General features: G+C 44.4%; 1 protein-coding gene across 1 annotated transcript in view; it reads left to right on the top strand.

The window, feature by feature from the left end:
* Positions 1 to 4,728: 4,728 nt before the first annotated feature.
* Positions 4,729 to 26,397, top strand: part of anos1 (anosmin 1) — a 38,715-nt gene continuing 17,046 nt past the window's right edge. The window contains exons 1-4 of the mRNA XM_079169836.1: positions 4,729 to 4,934; positions 10,477 to 10,524; positions 24,018 to 24,080; positions 24,412 to 24,634. Coding sequence (XP_079025962.1) covers positions 4,743 to 4,934; positions 10,477 to 10,524; positions 24,018 to 24,080; positions 24,412 to 24,634 — 526 coding nt within the window. The 5' untranslated portion in view covers positions 4,729 to 4,742. The remainder of the gene's footprint in view (positions 4,935 to 10,476; positions 10,525 to 24,017; positions 24,081 to 24,411; positions 24,635 to 26,397) is intronic.

The following is a 26,397-nucleotide window of genomic DNA, read 5'->3' as shown; positions in this document are numbered from 1 at the left end:
AAATATTGTGAGAAAAAGAGAGAAGGAGAGAGAGAGAGAGAGAGAGAGAGAGAGAGAGAGAGAGAGAGAGAGAGAGAGAGAGAGAGAGAGAGAGAGAGAGAGATAGGTAACAAAGCGCTTGTCTGGACCTAGAATCTGTCTGTGCACACATTGCCATCTAGTGGTGCAAAATGGTACACTACCTATTAAAAAGTATGTTTTGTTTTTGGTCTTCATTCTGTGAATAAATGAGTTGAAATCAGTGCTGTTTCATAACTCCCCCCTCCTTGTCTCCTCTTTGTCTATTCATTTGATCCAATCTGAAATCAATCATCAGCACACTCCGTAAAAAAAAGTGCCGTTATGGTCATCTGGCCTGCTAACAACCGCCTTGGGATCTGCAGCTGTCAGTCAACCATCACTGTCTAAACTGAAACCAACATGTAACTCCAGCGCTAAGTGGGTGGTTTGCATGTGAATCACAGCTCGTACTGGACTATCATCCTCCACCATTGCACAAAGCTGCATTGTTTTGTGTCGTGGCGAAACAAGGAACATGTTTCATGCAGGCATCTATTTAGAAGTCCTCCACGCCAAGTAGGTTTTTCCAACCACGTGTACAAGATAAATATTTTCACAGGGAATGTTAGAAAAATCTTCTGAACACACCGGGAGGGAATACACTTGAAATCATGAATGGACAAAAGAGTGGCTGTGGTTTTTTTTATCAGTGAGACAGCCCATTTAGAGATATTTTCCACATTCTATATTTTATTAGCTTTAGGATAGCAGTGCACAGCGTCATAGGCATGAAGGCATAACTCAAGATAGCAGAGCATCAGCAGGTTATTCACCAAATCAGAGACGGTGTATAGAAAGCACATCCAGATCCAAATGATGAGGCATACTGTAAATCTATGTTAGCCCCTTTAATCTGCAAGAGATGTGTACAGCATTTCTTTTAAATGATTCTCCCTGCGGCTTACATATCAACACTGAAAGAAAAATATTCTGCTGATGGAAATGAATAATAAACATGCTTGCAATGCAAATAAAGTTGCTCTGGTTAGGAATATGACAGAACGTTTTAATATACCTACATTTGAAAGCCACAACATATTTGATGTGGTAAAAAGGGAACAAAAGAGGATCAATAAATTAAATGCATTTTTTCAAGTTGATTTCCCGTGTGTGTTTCTGTGCGTTTGCCACTTCAAAAACAACGATTTCTGAACTTGGCACGTGATGAAAGGTGTTTAATCAACTCCTTCGTGAGTACTGACTTGAGAAAGAGTTCAGTGTTTTCTGCATCTATACCTGGTGGATGATGTCATCGTCGTAGCTTGCTCTATGAGACAGAGTTTATGTTTTTTGTATTCAGCGTTGGCTGCTGATTTGCCTGAAGCCATTTTCTTGATATTGGTATCACTCTGGAAATTGGATAGGTGTTAAATCATGGCCTCTGCAGATTAAGCAACGATAATGTCAGGTGGGGTGGAGTTATAGACTCACCGTTTTGTCTGTCATCGAATGGGAGATCTTTGAACTTTCTGTCTCATCTATTAGCGGGTGTCAACCTGTTGTAAGCAACACTATTGGAAAGATCTATGTGCCCTTTTATTCTCTGAGCCCTTCCTTAACACACTGCTTGTGTCCATGATTAAATCAAAGGAGCAATATTTCTGGATTAAAATGTATTTTGGAAATGCACAAAATGATAATATAATTTGAATCAACATTATCACCGCACCTCCAGTTCATAATACTTAAACTACCCGTGTCGAAATACTTCCTCCATCTGACCTAATCTCCTCCTCTTTTGTTTGCTGGCGGTCACAACAAAAGCCGGCCGTCTCCTCTGATCCGGGTGGCCTCTCATCAAAGGTGTGAACTATGAGCCCACCTGCAACTATAAGCATCAAAGATACTCAAGTGTTTGATCGCCATGCGCCGTCTTTCTCAGGTGTATGCTGGCTGAAAACTGATACCGCCGTGTTATCTTTTAAGGTGCCTTTTGTGAGATCATGTGGTAGAAACCCTCATTATTGCAGCTGTAGTACTGCAGCCGATCCATCTCCACACCAGCATAGCAAGTCATCTTTCAGAAAACCAACAAAAGAGACTGCAATGTAACCAATGGTGCTCTTGAACAAATTTAAGAAATTATATATACTATCAGGTCCTGGTGAGCACTGAACCTAGGGCTATTGATTGGCTGTGTTAAACTGAGGTTATTAATCTTTTTTGAAAATGGGCAAATTGAGCCTGAAAGTTGGGAGATGACTGAAAATTCGAGCTACTGGTTTGTGTTCGAATATGAGTTCAATTTGAGTACTATCATCTAGATCAGTCACGTGAAGTCATAATGACTGGGTGCACCATGCAGGACAAGAAGTGCATCCTTTGTTGTGTACAGGTTTTATTGGATCATGAGCCAGTTTATGCCCTCGCAGCCTTATTTACATAGGTAAACATGTGTTGTCAACGGTGACAGATTGTGAACACAGGCGTGGACGCAGTGACGTGACATCGAGATGAAATCCTGTCAGACAATTCCTCCTCTAGGTAACTTCATAGTCTGAGCTCACAACTGGGGGGGGGGGGGGGCTTTTCCCAGTCAATGAAAGCATGGCGTCGGAGGGGTACGTGTCCCACAGGCTGCAGGAGACATCAGGACCTCACACAGACAGTGTGTTTCCTTCACTGCGCACTATAAAACCCCTCACCACACATGGATGTAATAAGCCAACAAATTAAGCCATTATACTGTTTTTAAGGTACACAGACATCCGCGTTTAAATATTTTAAGAGTGGCAAGGGATCTCTCACCCCGAGTAACGTTGTGTGTCTGAGACCACCAGGGAAATGATCGCACATCCATCTTATCATTAGAGCGCTGTGGGATGATGTGAATGATAAATAGCACATACTTTTGCAGAATTACGACGGGCCAGTGCTCTCATTACAGCGGCCTGCTTACTCTCACCGAGCAGTGTTCATGGATGACATAGGAATTTGTATCCGATGGGATTTTCTTGTTTGATTTAATGATTTCCCCATCATAGAGACAGTTTCTGCGGTTCAGGATGTGCTAATATGGGCATGTTACAGTTTCAGTGCAGAGGCATGGGTCAAACTATTTGGCACGACGTGTAATCGGCCCACGGCAAGATGGCGACCGAAGCCAAATCTAATGATGGCGTGTAAGTGTGTGTTCACTCCCACTCTGCACTGAGTTTAAGAGCAACAACTATAAAACTTCATTATGCTGCTGCTGTAATGGGGTTCAGGGAAGTACTCCGTGAGCTGACAAAAGCAGGAGTGTCTTGTAAACCCTTGAGGGAACTTTCTAATTAAACACTCACTGTTTAACTCCAATAAATAGCGAGGATTTCAAGCTTTTCCTACATGTCATATTTTCTCCATACCTCAGGCCAGAAGTTGGGAGTCCAGCTTGAGGAATTTAGTCAGGATGGTTTTAATAGTTTTCCGAGTAGATTTGTTTTTCCAAGCTACTGTTAAACTGGGAGGTGAGAGCTAATGGGAAAGGGCTTCCCTGGGATGTTGGCAAGCTTCACCAAGGCCATATGTGAGGGTTTGATATGGAAAACCTGGCTTCTCCACATTTCGGATGAGTTGTGTCATCAGTATATGGTGGTTGGGCTAACCCTCCTGCTTAGTACACAGGTGTGTACCTGGCTTTCCATTGTGCCTGACGTGTGGGTATGTTGTTGGGGCATTTTGACGACGTCAGGAGCTGGTAGACTGCCAAAAAAAGGAATTCATATAGGAAAGGAAGGAAGGACACAACCAAATAAGAGAAATGAGTTCATAAATAGAATAGGCACAACACATTAACACATATAGTTTTTCCATGTTCCTTGGCTTGAACGTAAAAATATAGTAATAATTTGTTTCTGTCTGTGAAGTAAAGATCCACATTGAAGGGCACTCGAGGGAGCTTTCCAAAGTTTCAAAAAAAATGATGATGTCATCGGGGTTATCTCTGATTGTACTTGAGACTTTAATGTTCTCTCACAAAGACTGTGTTGCCAACTGGAGGTGTGGATCTGTAACGGAATGTGTAATCTAGTAGCATTATGGAAAATGAAGGATTCCCATACTAGGGGACTAACAGTCAGGCTATCTTGGCCTCTGCTGCTTCGTTATTGACCATTCTTCCTTTAATCTGTCTCTTGTGAGGCCCCCCAAATTCAGGATGTGAAATACTAAATTGCTGCACTACCTCTGCAGTGTGTTGCCGTATTATTTACTTGTATTGTATTTTTATAATGTCTCACTAACTTAACAATTAACTGGATGTTTATTGCTGTCCCAGGTAATAAAACACTGTAGATCAATGGCACAAATGGTGCACGGTACAAGGTTCTGGGTTGGGTTTGTGCAGATTAAAAAAAATATAGAAAATAATAATAATTATCTCTTCTTTTTATTTTTACTGAAGCTCATTCCAGTATTATATTACAAATATATAATTATACAGACTATGATTTCCATTCACCCTCCTTTGCTCACCGAACAGCCTGCCCACGCTGTGAAACAGTGTGCAGGTCTATGCAGCATGTCTACCTGCTTTGACGCTCCTCGTGTCTGTCAGTCACCGCGGGATCCTCCAATCGCAGGGCGCGCGAGCCCGTGACTCCTCCCCGGTGTATAATTGAAGTTTCTTTAGTTTCTCCGGCGGAGCCTGCGCGCAGTGTTGTACCGATCCGTGGAGGGATTAAAACCACAACCGCGGGACCATGTTTTCCAGGAGCTTGAACGTGTGCGTGACCCTCTGTTTGTGGATTACGGCGTTAATGAGCACGGGAAGTGTGTCCGCGAGGAAGCAGGACGACTCTTTCTTCACTGCCAGTATTTACCGAGCAAGATGCGCCTCGAGATGCCTCAGTCTGCACATCACTCGCATCTCCGCGTTCTTCAAGCACTCTCAGGTACGAGCATGTGGTCACAAGACGCACAAACTTCAGGCGTTGAATGTTTCGTGTTATTAAATGAATGAGTGCTCCTGTGTCAACCCTGTTTTTATTTATTGAGCCCATCGGGAGGAGATAGAGCAGGTCACTAATGGTGCTGAAATACTTTCACACTTGTGTCTTCTGTCACTGGCAAGTATCCTAAATCAGACCTCTCTCAACTAAAAGTGTCACCAAAATAAATAACAATTAACACCAGTCGCAGATATAAGCATGTACATGGAGGATTAAGTTGCTTATAAAGTTGCCACATACTGGTGGTGTAGAATGGGCCGCTTTAGATATCTTTATCTAATTAACACATTGCAGTATTGAGACTGAGGGGTGATGGACGCCTTTCAGTGGAGCCAGTTTCCATTCATTACTCGCTAATCACCGGACAATGAGACACCCGTTTCTGTCAGTGCAAGTGTGATGGACTCAACTCCCGTTCTGACTTTATATACAGGGTTACTTTTGTGTTGCCTAGTTATTTATAAGGCGCCTCATATGAGCTTCATGTGCGTTCACAGGGAGAATTTTACACTAGTGTCCCCACAAAAGCATGTTGTGATGCAGACCAGTTGGGGAAGGTGCTATAAATCAGCTGTTTTCTTTGTATGATTTGGTGTGCGGTGTCAGAAGCTGTTTCTCACCCTCTGCTGACTCATGGAGGAAAAAAGGACTGGTCCCCTGATCCTTCTCCGCTCTGCTCCTTTTCACCAGCTATCTATCTGGTGACCACCTTTATTCCCACCTCATTTGCATTTGCAAGGCTCGTCCTCTCCCCAAGGTGCATTAATGAACCCGTGATTGTCAGGAAACATTGTGGAGCGAGGTGAATTTGTCATTTAGGTCTAATGAATCAGCAGAGTGCATTGCTTGTTGTCTTTGTCACCAATTAACTTTACTTTGTAAGCACTGATTGATCTGGTGTAGTAGTTCTCAATGCATGTCCGTGAGACACAAGAGGCCCACTGTGGTTAATTCTAGCAATTTTATTAAGGGGGGGGGGGGGGGGATACACCCAGGGGGGGGGGGAGGGATGAATGCAGTTAACTGCATTTGTTTGGACAGAAAACAGCAGTGCTGTGCATCCAAAGGACACAGATTGAAAACAGTGTTTCTTAATTCACAACTTGGCAAGCGGTGTTAAGGATTTGATTTGAGAAGAAGCCAGGGGTGCATTGCTGCTCCGGTTTGCAAAACTGCGTGATTAAATTAGTCACCAGATGACTGAGAAGTCAAATAACTGATGGAAGTCTCACCTCTAATGAACAGCTAATAGTGTATATAATTAACTGCAGAGCCTCCGAGTCTGAGGCAGCCTTTTTTTTTTCTTCTTCAGTGAGGGGAAAATGAGAGGGAGGTATTTTGTCTAAAGAGAGAAGCATTTTTGTGGTTATAGTGATAAGCAAGGTTGCTTGAGCAAGCGTGTATAGGTCTAAAAATAGAAAGCAATTGTTGATAATCTGTAAGGACTGTCTCATGCACAGGGTCCTCGGCAGTCCTTTCATGTGAAAATGGGGGGTCTGGTCAGCTGCAAAAACATACCCCCCCCCACACCGCCCTCTACCCCCTGGCCCTGCCAATAAATGCCAGCATCACACCTCAGAGGCATGTAGAGGATACAAACACTGAGCTACCGATGCCGCTCCGCCGGGGTCACCTTCCTGCTAAATGCTGGCGCCCAATTGCGCTAAATGTGATAAGCTCTAATGTGCTGTTGCCATAACACTGGAGCATGCTCAGTCAGCACAACCTACAGGTGGATCTGCTTCCTCTGCCGGATCTTATTACAGCAACGGGGCCGACAGGCAGCGGCTCGGAGCTCCACTCCAGTGATTGAGACGACAGACCTCTTAATTCAACTCGGACATCCTTCAGAGGTCATTTAGTACTCGATGGGAAGACACACCAACACTTTCCAAACGCCTGGCTGCATGTCAAAGCGATGACTTTTGCATGCTGTTTCATAATGCTTTACTGCGTCGATCAATTTCTGGTAATATGGACCACTGCTTATTTTGGTCATGGTACAAGAGACAGTTTGTCAACTTAACACATTTTAGCAGCTGGAATTTAAAACTCTGTTTTTCATATCAGCTTTTATACGATCATCCTGTGAATACTGGAATGATACTTGGGAGAATTTAGCACTTGCAGATGTTACGAACACCCGCGTGTCTTTCCTTTTTATGTGGCTGAATTGGAGGACAAATCTGAGACTTTGTTTTAATTGTGAGCAATTATGAATTAGTGTGAAATGGAAACAAGCGCGGTGTTTGCAGAGTTAGGAAACCCATGGGCTGTCCATCGGTTGTCAGATTTACGGGCACTGTAGATTTATTGATGTAATAGCGTTTCCAAATACAGATTTACTGACATTTTACTCCGCATTTGGGGAACTTGTCACCCTAGTACAATAGACAGAGGGGAACACCCAACCGTAAATAGTAGCCTCGGACACTTTAAAATATTAAGAGCGAGCTGGGAGCCCTGTGCAATAATGTATTCTGAAAGCATCAGCCTTGTAGTGGATTATTTATGTAGGGACCTGTGAAGCCAAAAACAAGGTGTGTCCATGAGGTCGTGTTATTACACTGAAAGCAATAAAAACATTTCAAATTTAGTCATTCATTTCTAATGTGCTGCGCAGTTAAGTCTAAGCATCTTGTTTGAGGGATTTGTGATTTAAGCGAAGGGAAGAAAAAACATTGGAAAGTAGTTTTTCCGTGTCCCCTTTATCTTTTGCCTCTTTGATATTAAATAACATGCGGTGGAATCAAACCCCAGCCAGTGCTCGTCTCATGTGTGGAGTTTTTCATTGGTGAAGACAGCGGATGAATAGAGGACTATGTAGCTTGGTCTCACCTCCTCCTGTAAATGCTTTTTAAAACCACGACAGTCCGGTCTGTAAATCTCTGCCTCCAAGTGCCGCTACACCCTGAGCTACCTCATTTGACAAATAGCCTTCATTCCTAACTTTGCGCCAGTGTTGTTTGAGATCTCTGAAACACCCTTTCATGTTGACATGAGATGTTCGCTGGACACATTAGCTCACTTTCAGAGCTCCGTCAAATAATTCAGCTGAAGTGAATAATTGATGAACAGAGTGGCCACAGCCCTCACACCCACTCAAGTCAAAGCCTAAATCTTGAGGCCCTCTTTTTTTTTTTTGTGCTGCATATGTGCCCTTAAGGATCAGTTATTTTGGTGTTGCCTGAGGACCCCTGGGCTGTCAAAGGACACACAGAGACAAGAGGCTGTCCTTTGAAGTCCTGTCTCCTGTTAACTTGACTGGAAATGTACAAGGTCTCATATAGACCTGCAGTGTTCTCCGGTATTTTATTGCTGGGGTAAACATATAGGCGAGATTTGGATAGAATTCAAACGCAATTCATGAGTGTAACCTGAGATCCATTCAATCCAAAATCAGAGGCTCATGGGAAACAAAAGATGTCCATGTTCAAAAGGTGGAATGCTATCCTCCAAGATAAAAGGAACTTTTATGTCCGCGTTCACCTCAGTTTGTCTAGACAATACAACACGCCCCTGCCCACCTGCTCTATCTCCTCAGCTGGCAACAGCCATAATGTATCTCTGTGATAAACCCACTGTTTACATGACTCCACCGGTGTCACCAACAAAGCAGACGGTTTCACCTTAGCCTCACATTCATACACCCACTGTCTGGTCTCCTCTCCTCGACCCCGTCACACAGGAGGATATCTGGAAAGCATTCATTCACTTGAGTCCTTGACAGTCCTCAGCACTGCATAATGTTGAGACTGCAGAGGAATGCCATGGTGAGTCAGAGGGATGAAGTCCTGACCTATAATTATTCCCCCGTTGGTCCCTGACATGGTGGGGTCAGGCCTGGACAGCTGGGGCAACATCCTGCTGAGCTTCTCCGTTATAGGGATGCTGTCACGCAGCAAAATTAGCTCCTCTGTGGATCTGTCCCTGTCGCCATTGATGGATGGGTTAAGAAAGGTGTCAGAAAACAGGATTGATGATTTAGAACATGGTCTATAGTTGTGACAATCTGTATAAATTATCCAGAGGCTCTGACTGCCAGTGTAAATGTCAAGGTTTTATTTACGGAGTGTCACCGACGAGGGGGGGGGGGATTTGGCAAGGTTGGTTTGATCATTTTTTACAAGTTAGCAAAGCCCACAAGGATTTCAATCATGCGATATCGTACAACATGATGTACTAGTGAGGAATAATTCATATTTGAATCAACATTCGGCCAGGCAGAGCGAAGGTGTTCCACTACACAGAGAAGGGCGGAAAACTTGCTGAGGCAGTCCTCTGCCAAGTTAGGGCTTATTTCCACTTCATTTGGTAAAAAATGAAACGACTCTTCCAAGTCTCCTTGGTGCTCAGACTCCTATTTTTCATCCTTATCAGCAGTTTTTTGTTGAAGAGATTCTCCTAAGACTTGATTACACAATCATGGATTCCTTTGAAGCCGTTTGACCATTATCCTTGACACTAAAAGCACAGCACTTACTGGTACTGGATGTCAAATTAAACCCTTTAATGATAAGTTCTCTCCTAAGGTCTCATGGGAAATTTCCTCTGGATTACATTGTGGGAAATGCTTTGAACTTGACATTGAACTTAGGCAGACTTTTTTTCCTGCAGACCCCCGAAAGCTTTGCTGTAACCGACTGCTGCATTGCTCTCATACAGAAACGCAGGGAACAGCCCACGTTGAAGCTCAGATTTAGATCATTGACTACAATGAATTTCTTTCATTCAACTTTTTTTCATTAGATTTGTATCACTTTTCCAGAAGTGTAGAAAACAGGTGGCCAATAAACAAACAGTTATTTAACCTAAATGTCAATTCTCCTGATACACATCACATTCTGACATTCCGTCTCTTTCATGTTGACCAACTGGTCGTTTATTCCGAAGCACCAGCCTTGCACTTGCCATCCAAGCACAATTATGTTTGTTTGAGTATGACAGCATAATTCCTCGCCCTAATGGAATTCAGGAAACGACCACTTGCACAAGCCATTTACCCCCACTGGTCCTTCGCTCGACAACTCCCCATATTTACACATAGGGGATTTATAAATGCGCAGCGCTATTAGGACCAAATGTTTGCCTCGCTGACGCGCACAAGGTGGCACTTCCACGGCAATTAGAGGAAATTGGCACTATCTGCAGTCTACACAGCGGTGCTGTCATCAGTTCTCGCCTCGGTGACCTCGGGGACGTCTGTTGAGAGATCAAACGGGCCCTCAGAAAAGCTGAGGTCACCACGCTCTGCTGAAACTGACCAGAGGTTTGCCCCCGGCCCTGGTGCCGGTGACCCCGCTTTCCTGCTTAGGTTACATGCACTCAGCACGCGAAGCTGACCCTTTGAAATATCTCCACCGTTAGCATTACTGTTTCTCAAATGCTAATGCGATAGGAGAGGAGAGGGTCAGAGCTGCGAATTCATTTCAGGACTTGATGATCGAATTAATTGATTGATGGTGTTTTTCCTTCTCTTTCACAGAATAACGGATCCTTGGTTTGGTGCCAGAATCACAAGCAGTGCTCCAAGGTAGAAAGCTTTTCCTTCTTTCATAAGTGAGACACATGGCACATACAGCGCATGCCTCATTATCATGCGATGATAATACAACATAAAGTGTGCGAGTCACGACATGACTAGTTTTGTAGAATTACTGTGAGAGCTGTTGACATAGACCGAGAGAACGAGGAAAAACTCTTTTCTTTACAGCCAGTCCTCACTGCTGCTTTCATTGACACTCATTTCCTCTTGTAATGGGAACAAATTTAAAGTAAATTAAGGTAAATAAGATTTGAAAAGGTTCAATGCACGTCGAGTTATTCAGGCGAACCATGATTGTTATTCTTTTTTACGGCTCGTGTCATTAGGAATTTCAGGCAGATGCATTACGCTACACCTCCCGCAGGGCTTGTTTGTGTTTCGTGCCCTGTCCCAAAGAAGGTTGATACAAAGCTGGTGCTGACAGCTCCTCTGAAAAGATGGCGCTGACATGTTCTATCAGACTCTCCCGGAGCTGTTGACAAGGCCCTCGGAAATGTGCCGTATAGGCTGCAGACGGAGAACACTATGGAGCTGAAATAAGGAGGATGATACGCTAGCCAAGTAGAAATCCGAACGGTGCTCTCTGTAGCTGTCAGAGGTTCTCATCTCCTCACACACAGACCGTGAAACCAGGATTCAACGTTTGCCCACGAGGACTCAAAGTAGGTCAGAGTCAACACATATACATTGTCTAAATGAAATACAGGTGGGGGGGTGATGACACATTAGATGTAGTGCTTGTATGCATTTATTATTTGTTCACCAAAAAGAAAGTCCACAGACCTCGGTGTACTTACAGAGGAATGCGTGCTGGGAATTTGGGGCGAATTACAGTATTGCAGTGATGGTGATTAATTGGAAATTCCCCAAAAAAAAAAAAGCGGACTTTTTTTTTTTCCTGTTGACTTAACACGGCCTCACATTCGGTGTAGATATTAATCACAATCAGTGTCTATTATCTACCGCCTCACAAAGTGACCCCTTGAGTTTGAGTTCTAAATTCTCTCTTTTGAATTTCAAATTGTTTCCTTGGCAATTTGCATTTGTCTGGGATACAGCAGAGCCATTGTTCTTCCTACTACATCTGCAAATGTATAGGTTACTTTCCTTACCCTACTTAGCAGATGTTTACAACATTATCATATCACTGAATGTGTCCTAATCTGTGGTTAAATTGTGAGCAGTCGTTATATCTTGCTTTTTTATTAATTAGCAAGTCCTATCATTTGTACTCCATGTGGTAATTTGAGCGTCTCGAGTCTTAGCACCATCAAAACTAAAATGTGTGATGAAGAATATATCCTTTTATGTGATCTTAAACCTTCTGTGACAAGTTAATGTAAAGGCAAGCCTCCACTGTGTTCACCATAATGCTGTGAAACTTGTTTCTCTCCTTTCCACTGTGATGGCCAACATCGGCTCTTGGCTCCAGTCGTTCCCCAGTCGTTCGGCAGAGTTTTATGTTTGAAAAAGGCTTTTGCTGGCTGTGAGTCCAAGCGCAGCCTACTGTTTTCATAATCAACCAGCGAACATTGCTGAAACTATTGCAAACGTCCCCTTTATGGACTTCTTGTCCTCCTTGCCGTAACAAGCATGTCAGTTAGCACTTCTTTTATCCTACTGGTCGTCCGTAAAAGAAATGAGGCCGGATTTGATGTAAGCCCTTAAAAAATAATGACATGCTTGTGTTACAGCTGCACAAATGTGGTGCCCGGCCGCTCTGTCGTTCCAAATCGTTTCGAGGGCCCTCTGAATTTAATCAATTTAATTGTGTCCTAGGTTTTCGGTTCAGCCATTCAGGATGCAGGTCAGTGCACTGCGCTGAAGTTTAATTTGCGGCCAGAAGTCAATATTTTGGTAGCAAACACCACCGCACTTCACATCCACATCAATGACTCGAGTGCACACTCGGGGCCTGCGTCTAGTGTGTCAAAACACAGAGCTATTGTGGCCACTTTAACAATTGTACCAAATGGGCCCATGCCTGTACAGTGGTTCCCTGTGAATAGCTCTACAGCCGCTGATTAGCCTCTTCACTTCATGAACAGCGCACAGTCAAACAGAGAAGACAAAGGCGGTGGCTCCCGGGGAGTGCGTTAGGGCAGAAGGCCTGTCCACCCAGCGCTCTGTTAAAGGGCCTCACAGAGCACCCTGCCTGTGAGGAAGGGCTGCCTTAATAATTGAGACAAAGATGCAGTGACCCCGTCCATCTGTCTGCGTTTTTAGGAAATAAAAAGCCTCCCGCTTCCATTTGTGAAGACAAAGTCATCCCGGTCATCTCGCATGCGGTGTCCAGAGCCCGGCCCCGCTCTCAGAGTCCCCATTGTCATGGTAATTAACCTACTTGTCCCCTCTCCAGAGCGGAGCGAGGTGGCATTTGGAGAGCCGGGGAGTCATTATCACGCCGTAACATTGGACCAGCAGACAAACTCCATTCAGCGGGGAAGACGCCAGGAGAACAGACGGCAGCTATTGTCATTTGGTCTCCCTACTGTTAGAGCTCCCCACTTGAGCAGTTTGAATGTGTCCCCTGAAAGTTTTCAAAACTCCAGGGTGTTCTCCTTTTTTGTGCGTTGTGCACGGGGGAGAGCGTGCAGGAGCAGCCAAGGAAGCTTTCCACATTCAGAACATGGCCGATATTAAGCTGGGTTTGCTTTTGCCCCATGGGTGTTATCCATTTCTCCGAATCAAATGCGAGGATTGACTTAAGGCAGCTAAATGCCGGTCTACAACAAAGCGGAGCGCTTCATTACTCACACAATCTCTCCGGGAAGGAAGAGAAGAAAGGACAATGTGCATTATGCCTGGCTAAGTTGGCCTGTGGTGAGTCATTGGAACGTGGCCATCACTTATAATTCCTGTGGAAGAAAAGTGTCATATATTTCTTGTAAACACACTGAATATCCTGAAAATGTTAAAAGAATCGGTGTACTTTTTATCCTCCCGTAGAGACTTATCTCACAATGAATTAAATTGAGTTGTGAATTAAAGATCTTTTAGCAGAACGGAGATTTTGACTATGCCTTGTATTTCTCTAAACCTGCCAAGTCTCTGCCCTTTTATTTATCAAGACTTTCCAGAGGGAAAAGCTTTCAGAAAGCAACGTTGTCTGGTTGCCATTTGACGGCAATGAGTCGTGCGTGTCTTTCATAGCTGGCTCACATATCCCAGGTGGCTCTTTTGAGCGCTGCTTCCTTCCAATCACACCCCGAGCCGCACATACCCCGCGCGAGAATAAGAAGTGTTTACTCTTTTGGATTACATGCGCCTTCTCCTTCACATGTCGGAAGCTTTGGAGCGCTTTGCCTGAATAACAATCACTGGAATGCTACTATGTCTCATTCAAAAGTGTCTTTCTTGTCAACCCCCCCCCCCCCCCTCTCCCCTCTCCCCTTTCCCCAAACACCACATTTTCTCACGCCAAAATAATATGGTCAAACTTCCCATGAGTTTCTCTTTTTTGTTTTTCGGGTCATTTGAACCCATAAAATTAACTCAGAAGCGCCGCCTTATTCCTCAGTTTGGTATTAAAGACAAAAGTGCACTCTTTGGAGAAAAGTCGCTTTCACCACGAAGCTTTGCAAGTCTGTCACTGCTATTTACAAGTCTTTTGTGTGGTCATCTTGTCTTCGGCTGTTAGTTAGTATATTTTGAAAAGCTGTGATAAAGTGGGTGCTGGCCGGTAGGTTTACAGCCGGGCACGGCTCGGATTGTTTAGGCGCTTAGAAAGACTTCAAAGCACCTTTTGGTCACGCTGAGGCCAGACGTCGGTCTCACCTCCCCGTGTTAGCCACATTACCAGCACCAACACCTCAGCAAGCTGGACTGGAAATCAATCTGTCAAGCGGGCAGTGTGTGTCTGGATTGCCAGCCGGTGGAGCTGCTAAGCAGACTGTAATTGAGAAAAAAGTTTGCCCCAGTTTCTTATTTCATATGTGTACATATATGCGTAAAGAGCCATCACTGTCCTTTCTGAGAAGCCTTTCTTCTTGTATTCTATCTCGTTTGAGGCAGTGTGTTAGTGTTAGTGTGTGTGTGGGTGGCGGAGGAGTGTGAAGCAGGGCTGGTCAGTCCCAGCAGGAAGGACCTGATCTGGACATGGTTGTTAAGTTTCATTGGCTAAAGGGGGGTGGGGGGTTGGGGGTGGGGGGGGGGGGGTGGTCGCTTCATTGGCTGCTATCTGTGGAGCTCATTATTCACATGGTGGGTGGCAGAGAACGAAAACCCCCACAGCAGAAAGAAAACTAAAGACGTGGCCACAGGAGAGGAGGCGAAGAGGCGGTGGAACTGCAGTTTGAGACGTCCTCGGCAGCGAAAGCTCTCATCTGGAGCTGCTCTCTGCAGTGCTGTCTGTTCAGCATCTGAGTGATGCGCGCTCCAGGAAATCCACCAAGAAGAAATGCACTGACTGTTCTCATACCAACCTGTGTTTTTATTGATCCCACAGAGCAAGGGGCCTTTTTCTTTTTTCTCTTTTTTTTTTTTAATAGTAGCCATCTATTTTCTGAGATAATCACAGAAAAGCCTGATTTCACTTGTACGTCAGAAGGGATTTCATTCCCTTGAAGGATTAATGTAATCAAAGCGGCTGTAAAATCCTCTTTCAGCAATAATGACCTGTCACACTGAGACAATCTGCTGTCATCCAAAGTGTTTATTTCCTTTTCTGAGGATGGATTGGATGAATCTCATAGATTACAGCATACTCTTCATGTTGACTTGGCTGTCTCTTCCCTCCCAAGACTACATGTTTAAAGGTACTGAAGCAGGAAATTATTCCACAGCTGTATTTATGGTCTGTGTTAATATATCGTTACAAGACTAGTCGTGCCAGCAGTCACATTGACGGCGAGAAGATTAGAATGTAAGATTCTTAAAGCTGATGTACTTAGTCGATGTGGGCTTATCAATTTATTCCAGTTCCACTCAAAGCTGCTGCATCCCGCAGATAAATCCCGCAGATTGTGTGTGACAGTTTCAGGACGATGGAGAACCAGAATGTGTGTCAAAGACTCAAGCGATTGACAGTCTCTTAACCTTTGGCTACTTCAGCAGATTATTTTTGACTTTCCAGACTGTACATGCATCAACGATGAAAAAGAAAACGCCGTCTTTGGTTTCTGTTTTTTGGTTTCAGTGTAAATCCTAACGTCGTCCCTCTCAGCTTGCCCAGGTTCGCCCTCTCTTTGTGCAGCCGTTGTTCTCAGCTTTTGAAACGCATATAAAAGAGGAATCAATCATCACAACAAGCCAAGAGAATACATTATATCAATCATCGCGTCAAGCCAAGAGAATACATTATATCGCTGTTATTGGGCGGTTTGTTTCTCAATTTGTATGTAGTACGTTGGTGTTAGTGGAGGCTGGAGAGGGCAAGTAGGATTAGTGAATTTCAAGTGTTTCTGAGACTCAAATAAACAAGTGGAGATAGTGGTTGAATGTGACTGCAGCGTGGGATTAGGGGGGGCTTTACTCCCCTCGACGGCAGGTCGTGTTTTACATGTTTGTCGGCCTACATTGAGACAGAGAATCTCCATGGTCCCATTTCGTTCGAGATGAGGAGGGGATTGAGACGGCTTGAGTGGTCACTGTAGGAGCAAGCCAGCAACTGCTGACATCCTTTTTTTTAATCTGGTTTACTATCCCCTCAATCTTCAATGACAGAAATGCATTTTTCATCTCCTGCGAGGTCATTAATGTTGCTGTAAATGAACTGTACGGGGCCGTTCGAATAAATGGCTTTGGCGCTGAGGAAGTGTTTAATCATTTTATCGCTTTTTCCAACTCCGCTCCTATGCATCTGTCACCGTGACATTATTCAGTGCGATAGTGTGGGAGTAGATGCAGTAAATCATGTCTGATCTGACACAGGGGGGCTTTTTTTTTCCAGGCAGAACGGACGGAGAGGGGTTTGGCTTTCCCATGCCACGTCACAGAGAAAGGCCTCCTTTATCACAAATCTGACTCCGCGTGATGGATACATCCCGTTGAGTCTAATTGTCATGAAATGTAAACCGAGCCCAGAGGTAGGTGATAACTGAGGCTCTAGTTACGGCCGCTGTAGGTTTGACTCTTGTCACTGCAGAACATAACATCATGAGACGGCAGGGAAGTAAGAGAAGGAGCCCTCACAGAGGAGGAGGAGGGGGGGGTGTCAGGGTGAAACTTCAGAGTCATTAAGTATTAAGTGAACTGCTATTGCATTCCACAGCAGACAAAGCACAATTCCAGCTCCGCTGTGTGGGCTTTTTTGGCTCATAAATAAGGCAGGCACCTCTGATTGTGGGGTGAATGTATAATTCATGCACTGCCCCTCCTGCTCCTCCTCTTTTCCTTCTCACTTTCTGCCAAGCTATTCCTTTTCAGCTCTTTGTTGTCTGCACCCTCGACTGCATTTAAATTAATAATTAAAGAGATGCTCGAAGGACGTCTGACACTACCTGCTCGGTTACTCACCGTGTGCGAGCCGAGTTTTGGGAAATAGAAAGTCTTGAACCGTGTACGTTTCGGTTCACCCCCCCACTAGAGCTGGAGTACTACAGTGTTTTGGTTGGTTGTAAATATGAAGGAATTATGACGCTGGCAACGTTTGCAGCATACGCTCCTCTCAGGGCTGTAAAGCACGTGGAGATTTGGAAAATGTCATTACTCGTGTGAGAGTGTAGCAGTCTGTATCAATCTTGTGTTGTTTATAATTAAGAAATGTTGCAGATGGGTCGTTCCTGGGTCGTTCCATTTTTAGACGATCAATTCTACCAGACACGGTCATTTTCTTTTATTTCTCAGGTGCTGCAGGATGTTTTTAGCCGACAGCTTGTCCTTCCTCAGACCAGCTATGACAGAAGTGATACAGGCATCTACTGCACCTAATGCCACATTTCCACACAGTTTGGACACCCGCAGCTTTAGGAGACTGACGGACACTAATTTGCTCCGCACACATAGGTTATCTGCCACCCCCCCCCCCCCCCCATACGGGCATCATGCACCTCCAACACTTCGGCAGTGGGAGCAAATGCAGCTCCGAGGAGCACCAACGTGCTGTAATTGTTGTCTTCTCTTGCTCCAAATGCAGCACCGACACTGTGGCTGGGCCATGTGGGTTTCCTGTTAGTTTGCAGAGGCTTATGTAATTGCAGAATATAAAAAACCTCACAGCAACCGCTGCGGTATAGTTGTATCAGTGCACCCCCTGAAATGTCAGACCAAAAGTTTGTATGAATATTTAAGATGCACTTTCATTGACACACACACACACACACACACAGCTTTCTTTCTGTTAGTTTTAAGTTGGAAAGGAAACATCATCATTGACTGAGAATAGTTTCACCAGCTCTAACACAATTCCTAAATTATATTTTTGGCATTTTAGATAAGCAACCTTCTGTTCATTGGGAAATCTCATTTCATATTTATCTGCACCCGCGTGAGCTTGCCGAGTATAGAGTTGCACACTCGCATCTCAAGTCAGCAACCTGTTAATCTTGTTGATCTACTTGATCCACTGTCTGCTCAACACGCACACGTGCTGGTTTATAGCAGCGCAGAAATTAATTACGCGGTATCTCATGGACTCAACACACTAGGGTTGAGGAAATGGCACGTCTAGACTTTATAACGGCTCAGGATGGGGATATCTTCTTCCTGATTTGCTCGCCCTATTTTTACAGTCCTCTGAAACTTAATGGCACGTCGGAGATGTATTGGAAAGCCTTGCTATCGTATGATTTTTCAATCTTTCAGATCACAGCTCCAGAACTTGATGAAACAACTTTCAGTCATGGTTAACCTGTGATCATAGTCTCAGTGGGCATCGGCAACTACAAAGATTTCACGCAGGCTACTCCTTTTCTGCCCACAAAAACAGACTGAAATTCTGGATGGAAATCAAGCTGACTTTAAATTCTGAAAGGCAGCTTGAAGTCGGGCCTGCATGAGAATTGAGGAGGAAATAGAGGAAATCATCAGGAGTAATTGTCCTCATTGTGGCTTTCCGCTGAGAACAGAGGCACAGACAGACAGAGAGTGCGGAGTCGTGTCCATTATAATGCAGATTCATTTCAAAATATTATTCCCCTTTCAACAAGTTGAATAACTCTTTTTTTTTTTTCTTCCATCTTACAATGAAATTGTGCTCCACCACCACAATTAGGAAAGTAATGGGTCTGAATGTGCTGCATAGACTGAATATCTTTGGGTTTGGGGCGGTTGGTCGGATAAATTTTTAAAAATTCTTTGACATTTTATCGAAAAAAATCATTAACTGATTAGTTAGTGGTGAGTTCTGTTGGTTGCGGACCGACTTTAAAGCTAAGTTTGGTGACTTCTGACTCCCTCTGGAGTTGCTTTGTGTCTCAGATTGCCGCAGTATAAAAGTATAAAAAGTGAATTTGTCATAAAGGCTTTGTGCTGTTTAAGGCTTAATGTAATAGCAGAGCTTATTTCAGGCATGCAGTGCTTTCTGCATAGACAGTGTTAGGTAACTGGCACTTCAAAAGGGTATGAAACTCTTCCAGCCATCATCAGTAAAGTGTTCTTTGATAAAATGTCAGAGGTATGCGGGGTGTGACTGCTTGCTTGCAGTCAGACGTGGTGGTACGGTTGCTTGCAACCCAACCCAACTCTTCCTCCACCTTGACCAAATATGCATTTTTGCCAAGATTGCTTTGAATGGAAAACTCAAATCCAGGCTCCTAAATGTCTCTACACAACTATCTGCAGACTGTGATGTTATTTTGTACTTGTGCAGTTGTCTTACAACAGACACAAAACACGCGTCATTGGCATCAACTGTGTTGTGCGGTAGGCTATAGGCCTGGAAAATACACACAAAAAACACTATGACGAAATAAGTTGGAGGTTACAGAAACATGGCCCCCGTCACATTGCTGGCAAGTGAAAGTGCAATGGCCGTGTTTGTGAAAGCTATATCACATGATAAAAAAAGTGTTTCTCTGTCTGCGCTGCAACGTGAGCCTGGTGTTTTCAAATGTATCTGCTTTGGAGAGGGTTTTTGGAAAACGTACATTTTCTGAGCTTGGTGCAGATGGAAGGCCAAAACGGAGCGATTACAGCGGACGTGGTCTTAAGAGTGCAAGAGAATGACAGGCAGATAAGAACTGAGAAGAAAGACGAGGGGAGACGACAGCCAAATCAAAAGTGAAATAGAGTGAGAAGTGGAGTGAATACGTGGAGTAAGTGCCTGTTTCAGTAGAGGGGAGAGCAGAGCTCGGCGACTCGCTCCCCGGATGGGTCGATAGATATGAGAAGAGGGTTGAGACCTGCCGGAATAATTGAGTCCGGTCACAGGGAGTGTGAAAAGTGCCGGGACAGCAGAAAATAGCCGTAACTCAAGGAGAGTGGAGGAGGTGAGATTTACAATGTGTGTGTGTGATCAGCAACAGAGATTCCTCCATATCGGAGTCTCCCAGAGAAGCAGACAGCTGCTGGTCTGTCCCAAAGGCACCTTGTAAAAAAATCTGCTGGCACCGCTCAAGCTTTCTCTGACCGTCTGCACTGGGATGGATACGTTCGGCTCTGATAACAGAGAAAAAAACATATTCGGGAAATCCATACTATGTATGGGCGCACGGCTAAATGTAATTTACTAAATAACAGAATCAGTCATAGCCGTCTCATTCATCTCCCTATGACTGTACAAAATGTGTTCTGGCAAAATGTCATCTGCATCAGCGTGAATTATTACCCGTCTTTTATTTTGTACACACTGTGTATTGTTAAGCCCGGGGGCAATCTCGACTGGTAGCAGTCCACGCTTCATTAACTAAAACATAACACTTGCGTGACATTTTATGTGTGTGCTTTTTCATAGTTTATGTTATTCCAGTTTCTCACTGGGGGCAGTTAGCAGTTTTATGATGGGTGGAGATAACCACGCTCCAGTGACGGAGAAAGGCAGTTCTGTGCACACCAAGCCAACCCCCCCCCCCCCCCCCCCCCCCCCGCTAGTCTCTCTCCCTGCCCTTTCCTACCCCTTCTCCCCCCCCCCCCCCCTTCTTCACTCCCTCCACCTCGTCCCGGCGATGACAAAGTGAAGATGGGCTGTGGCATTGGCTGCCATTCAGCCTGACTCTCTCATCGGCCCCACAGAATGCCTTTCAGGGTCCCCCAGAGTAACAACTGCTGCGTTTTATTACAGCGTGAAATGGGGAGTGAAAGACCGCTATGGATGTTCCTACTTAACCATGCAGAATGTGTCACTGTTGGGGAGGAAGATAAGAGGACAAAGGGGAAATCAGCCTGCTCAAACGCTTTTGTTAAGACTAAGAGCTCTCGTACATAGAAACAACCCCTTGCTCTTGTTTACATCTCAAAGTAGAACCAGTTGTGTCTTTTTAGTTGAAATTTGTTCAGAGATATGTTAACATATCATTGGATGATTACATGCATTCCTTACGCTATTCAAACAGATGGTAGCCGTGTTGCCAGCTGGAGAGATTTGCCCGAGGGAGACCCAGACGTTGGCACCCAAAACCAGCAGATACACTATGTCCAGCTCAATTATGGCCTCTGCTCCAGTTCCATGGTGTGTTTCCCCCAAAATAGATCTCAGAAGTCAAACGCTAGCCTCACTATCGACGGCGCAAGATGACCAAATGTTTGAGTTCCTTAAGCCTCTATGGGACCAACTAATATTAACTGTTCGACCACATGTGATCCCGTTAACTGGATGGTTTCACGTGTCATTCATGTGCTATTTAGTTTTATTTGGTTTGTTATGATCGTCAATTTAGTGGCATCGCAACACATCGTTAAAATTTCAACATACAAAAGCATAAGTGCCCCCCCCCCCCCCCCCAAACATTGCACAAGACCTTGGAGAAATCTGTTATGGCACTATCCCAAGCATGCTTTTGACGGCATTGGTACTACGGTTTTACATCAAGCACCAAACTCTGCAAATAGGAATCAGGCAATTGATTGATGAGAGCACCTTTGTAATTGTATACAGCCGTGCTATTTGCTTTGGCAAGACATCTGTCGTCGGCCCTCCTCTTCCCTCCTTAAATGTCAGGTTGTGGGTGTGGCTGGGGTGAAACGCTGACAGATTGTCGGTTTTCAGCACACCTGCAGGGAGCTCTCACCGCCTCCGCACAAATGCTCATCGGTTTTTTAAGAGTGCCGTTTACGATGTAACCGCTCATTCCTGTTCGATTTCAGCAGTGTTTTGGGAACCTTTGCCCCTGAAGAGTTAAAAAAGAAAAACGGGGACTGTTCGGGGGTGAGACAACACTAAACTCACAGCCAGCATTCTGATCTGTGTTGCAATATCCTTGGTACGCAATGTGCTGTGTTAATTCATGCTGCTTGGCATGCAAGCCCGAGCATCTCGAGGTAACGATGACTCTATTTTCACTTGTATAGTTGCGATTGTGGCGAAGCAGAAAAAGATTCATCCTCATGAAAAGCCAGTGGAATGCATTCAGTCCGTGCACACAAGATCTTTCAATGAGTAAAATGAGCTTGATCCCCTGGCTTATGTGTGTATGTTCAGTGATTTGTAGAAGGGATTTTGGGGGCTTTAACATGTGCGTCTATTGGCTGAATGTCCTTTAGACACTGGTGCAGCACACAGTTATTGCCTCAACACCTCGTTGTTCCTGCTGGGATGCTGATGCTGCTGCCCGTCTTCGCTGCAGGCTCTATACTCTCAGAGGACACAATTGAGAACAGAATTAATGATATAAGGTCACCGTATTATTAATAGCTGATGATGATAAAACTGCGTTTTCTCTCTGGGCGGTGAGGCATAACTTTGACAGCGCAATTGAGCTCATATGTCATCCTAAATCTCTGCGGGGTTGCGGTGGTTTCACCTGATCAGCTCTGTAGAAACCACATAACTTTCTTTTGGAGCTCTCAGCTGTCATAACTACAAGCTCTCCCTCCAAGGTGTCCAATAATCCCCTCCGGCACTTCATATTTTATATTATCACTAGAGGGATGTCTATATTGCCGCGAAGTAATTAAGGAAACACCTTCCCTCCCAGCCTCCTCCACCCTCTGGAGCCGGCTGCTCGACACTCAACATACTGTCCACACAGGGTTTCCCGAGACGAAGCTCAGTGTAATTGAGAGCTGGCAGACGTGTGCGGGGTTTTGATTGCAGCATGGTCCTCCAAAAAAAGAAAAAAGGTTTATGTTTCATCATGTGCCCATCCGGCGCACTCCATAAAAAGCAAATAAACTTCTCACTGGCAATGGCATAATAACGACGGAGTTGGCTAATGAGCGAATTAAAGAGTCATAAATACCACTCTGCCCCCTGACTGAGAAGTGACATTTCTTAAATCAACTTAAAATATACTCCCTTCAGTAGGTGCCCTCATTTCACCACTCTTCAGTACGGTGCCTTACATAACACTGTGTTGTTCTGATTACCATTTTTCTCTCCCACTGACCAACCTACAGGACTGTCCCAGAGGAAGAATGTGTTGAAAATGTACTGCTGTGCCTCTTCTGAGTACTGTAGCTGGTGCAGGAGTCTAAATTAAACGGAGTTGAATGAGTGACTTTGGCAGGTCTCTGGTTGGTGTGGTTTGGGCTGCTCCCAGTGCAGCATAGAAGCAGCCTGGCAGTGGTTTGACTGTTTGACTGAGCCTGCTCTTCTCTTTCACACCAGCTCTTTGTGGCCAGCAACGGGAGCATACAAAACCCTCGCTTCTCTCAGTCCCATCTGAACATATTCTTTTTCCTACGGCAGCATTTGCCTGATTCTATTGGACACGCATGGACTTTTGTGTTAAATTACATTTGCTTTTATTGAATTTGATCCATCCAGTGTGAGCTGTAGTATTTAAAGCAAGAGGAGAATGACTAGATCGGTAAACTTTCATTTTAAATTGTATCATCCCATTATGTTTGGCAAAATGACTTTGAGTTCCACTCATGCTGATGTTATTCTTTCATCCCATGCCTATGCCAAACATTCAGTAAATTTGTTCCACGTGTCAAATAAGGGAATCCCAAGAACATTAAACCAAGTGTATCATTTACGAAAGCGCTCTCTGTTCCGCGTGGTAAAGAGAAGAGAGGTTGGTGCCGGTGCCAGAGTGCATCAGGCCCAGACATGAGCAGGAGAAGTGGTGCGATGAGAATGAGGCGTAGACCCTGTATGGGAGTGTTAAGGCATGAAGGAAGAACCCTCCAGGACACACCAAAGCCAAGCATCGGTAGCGTTCTAGACGCGGCAAGGGTGTGTCTGACTCCTCATAACGGACAACACCTTTGCCCCGTGTTTGCTTTTGCAGAAGATTGTTTGTGTGCTTTGAAGGTTTGCCAGGGTTCTGCAACAAAAAGAGGTGTGACTGGTTGTTTTTGAATGTGCAAGGGGAAGTGGCTGAGTGAGGTGGCTGTCGGGGAGCCAGCGCCCGAGCACAGAAAGCACCATCTCCGCAGCATTGGCTCTTTGATGTGGCTGGCTCTTTGAAGAACTGACACCCTTCTCTCCTTTTTCACAGTGCCTGGAGCCCTGCAAGGAAACCTGGGACCTGAAGGAAAACCAGTGCCAGGATTTATGCGAGGTATGTCACTATACCACAAATACCGTGGTCTGCTAAAGACTGAAGTGTTTGAGCTTTTTCATACTTAGTGGGAAAATTCAATAAGAGGAAACTTTGAGAGGAGCGTGAAGTAACTCTTTCTGCGCTGTAATGACACTCTCTGTGAGGCTAAATCAAAGCGGTTTAATGTGCCCACCGCTCCGGTGAGTCATAAGCTGAAATGTAAACAGCACAATCCCTGTTAGCTCACAGAGCTGCCTGTTTGCAGGCAGACAGGTTGGTCTGTAAAAGTAATCTGACATATATTTTCCCCCTTCCTCCTCCTCCTCCTCATCCTCCCCCCCCCCGCTAGCCGCTCTTTCCCAAGAAACACTACGAGTGTCTCACGAGCTGCGAGTTCCTGAAGTCGGTAGAGGGAGTGAAGCAAGGCGACTGTCCTGCCCCAGAGAAGGCCAGCGGCTTTGCAGCGGCCTGCGTGGAGAGCTGTGAGGAGGACGGAGAGTGTTCAGCCGTGAAAAAGTGCTGCTCCAACGGCTGTGGTCACACCTGCCAGCTGCCTAAGAACCTCTACAAAGGTAATACTCAAGGGTACACCTGCAGCACATTGTATTGCAATATAACACTACAATATTAGTTTATTAAAGTTATAATCCATTTGATTTAAGTCCTGGATTATAATAGTAGTAGTGTTTTTTTATTCAGCCATTACACACAACACAATAAGTATCGCGTATAGTATATACAATGCTATACAATATGACTGAAAAGGCATAGACAGAAGCATAATGCTCATATATGCCTATCCTGCATTATCAAAAAATCAAAAAATCTAAAAAATCTAAAATATTAATTTCACATTGTTTGTATTTTTTATAATATACAAAAATCTTTACATTTCATAACATGAGATTTTACAAAAAATAGATTTTTGTTATCATAGTAACTAGTTTAATTCATAATACATATAGCTTGTTTTGTAACAAGATTTATAAACGTTTTATAGGTTGACCCCCACACCTCCACGCAATACAACAACTCCAAATGAATGATAATGTTGCTCTGTTACTGTTGGATGTGTAAATACGCAACTGCTAACAAGTTTGACGTATTAACATGAAAAGGTAATGATATGTCAATGTTGCATTCTCCGCTTCTCTGCTTCCCCCAAGTGGCCAAAAAAACCCGTTATTACAGGTTTAAATGCAAATTCATTAATGGTTCATGATGCAAAACACATATGAGGAACATAAACACAAACATCATTTATTAATTAGAGGAAGAAGGGAGTTCGACAGGGAGCCGGGTTGACAGGCTAGGATGCACTCAGTGTCTAAACGTTAGACTGTGTGCGTTGATACAGTTGCTTAATTGTCCGTGCACTCAGCAACTCATCTCTTCATTTAATCATTGCTCATTACTGTTTCCAAGGGGGACCAGATTAACACAGTTCACCAGCTGAATCATGGATACCCCCCCCCCCCTCTCTGTTTATCCGTCTCAATAAATGACGTGTCATAACTGGTAATGGTCCAATGCTAACGTCAGCCTTTTAATGTGATTAAATGTTGCAGTCTGCATCTCTTTCATAAACAGTGTTGAACCAATTAATCCTCCACTGTCAAACATTAGTTTTAAATCTCAATGACGCAAATTCCAGCTCATCTTGAACAATTTTTGACAACTTGCACAGAGTCATAAATCTTTATTTCATCTCTTTGTGTTGCATCTCACCCACACATCCCTCATGCTGTTCCTCTTGTAAATTGGAATATATCTTCAGCCTTGAATTTGCTGGATAAGCTTGAGGGTTTCACAGACACAGATGTACCCAGGAATCTTTGCTCCAGTAAAACAGTTTAATAGCGCAGCCCAAGGCGGCCTGACGTTCTGAGGGTGCTGAGCTGTTATGGGAGAGAACCAATAGCCTCTGAACTTGGAGATGGGAGCTGGGACTACATTATATACACTATCTGCGCACAATTGCTGGCAGCCTGAGGCCATAACAAAGTTGACGATGAGATGTTGAAGTGAGAGCGGTGGAAGATGAGTCTAAATCAAGCTTTGAACCGCAGCAGTGATTGACTGTGCATGCTTTGAATCACTCTGCAGTTAAGAGTACGCAGGCTTTTTCTGCGTGTAGTTCAGAGACGCAACAGCATGCTAGTATTTTCATTTGATTTGGAAATCAAAAGATGAACGGCAACGTTAATCGGGGAAAGATGAAAGCAGGCGTAACCTTGGAAATTTCAATCCAGTGACCCAGTCAATGAGAACCATTCACCACACTGCGAGAGCTTCAAATCAAGCAGCCTACACGCTGGTTTGTAGTCCAGCCGCT

The sequence above is a fragment of the Pholis gunnellus genome (assembly GCF_910591455.1).
Source record: "Pholis gunnellus genome assembly, chromosome: 12".
Classification (NCBI taxonomy): Eukaryota; Metazoa; Chordata; class Actinopteri; order Perciformes; family Pholidae; genus Pholis; species Pholis gunnellus.
The sequence above is the reverse complement of the archived record's forward strand: the minus strand, read 5'-3'. Positions and strand labels throughout refer to the sequence as shown.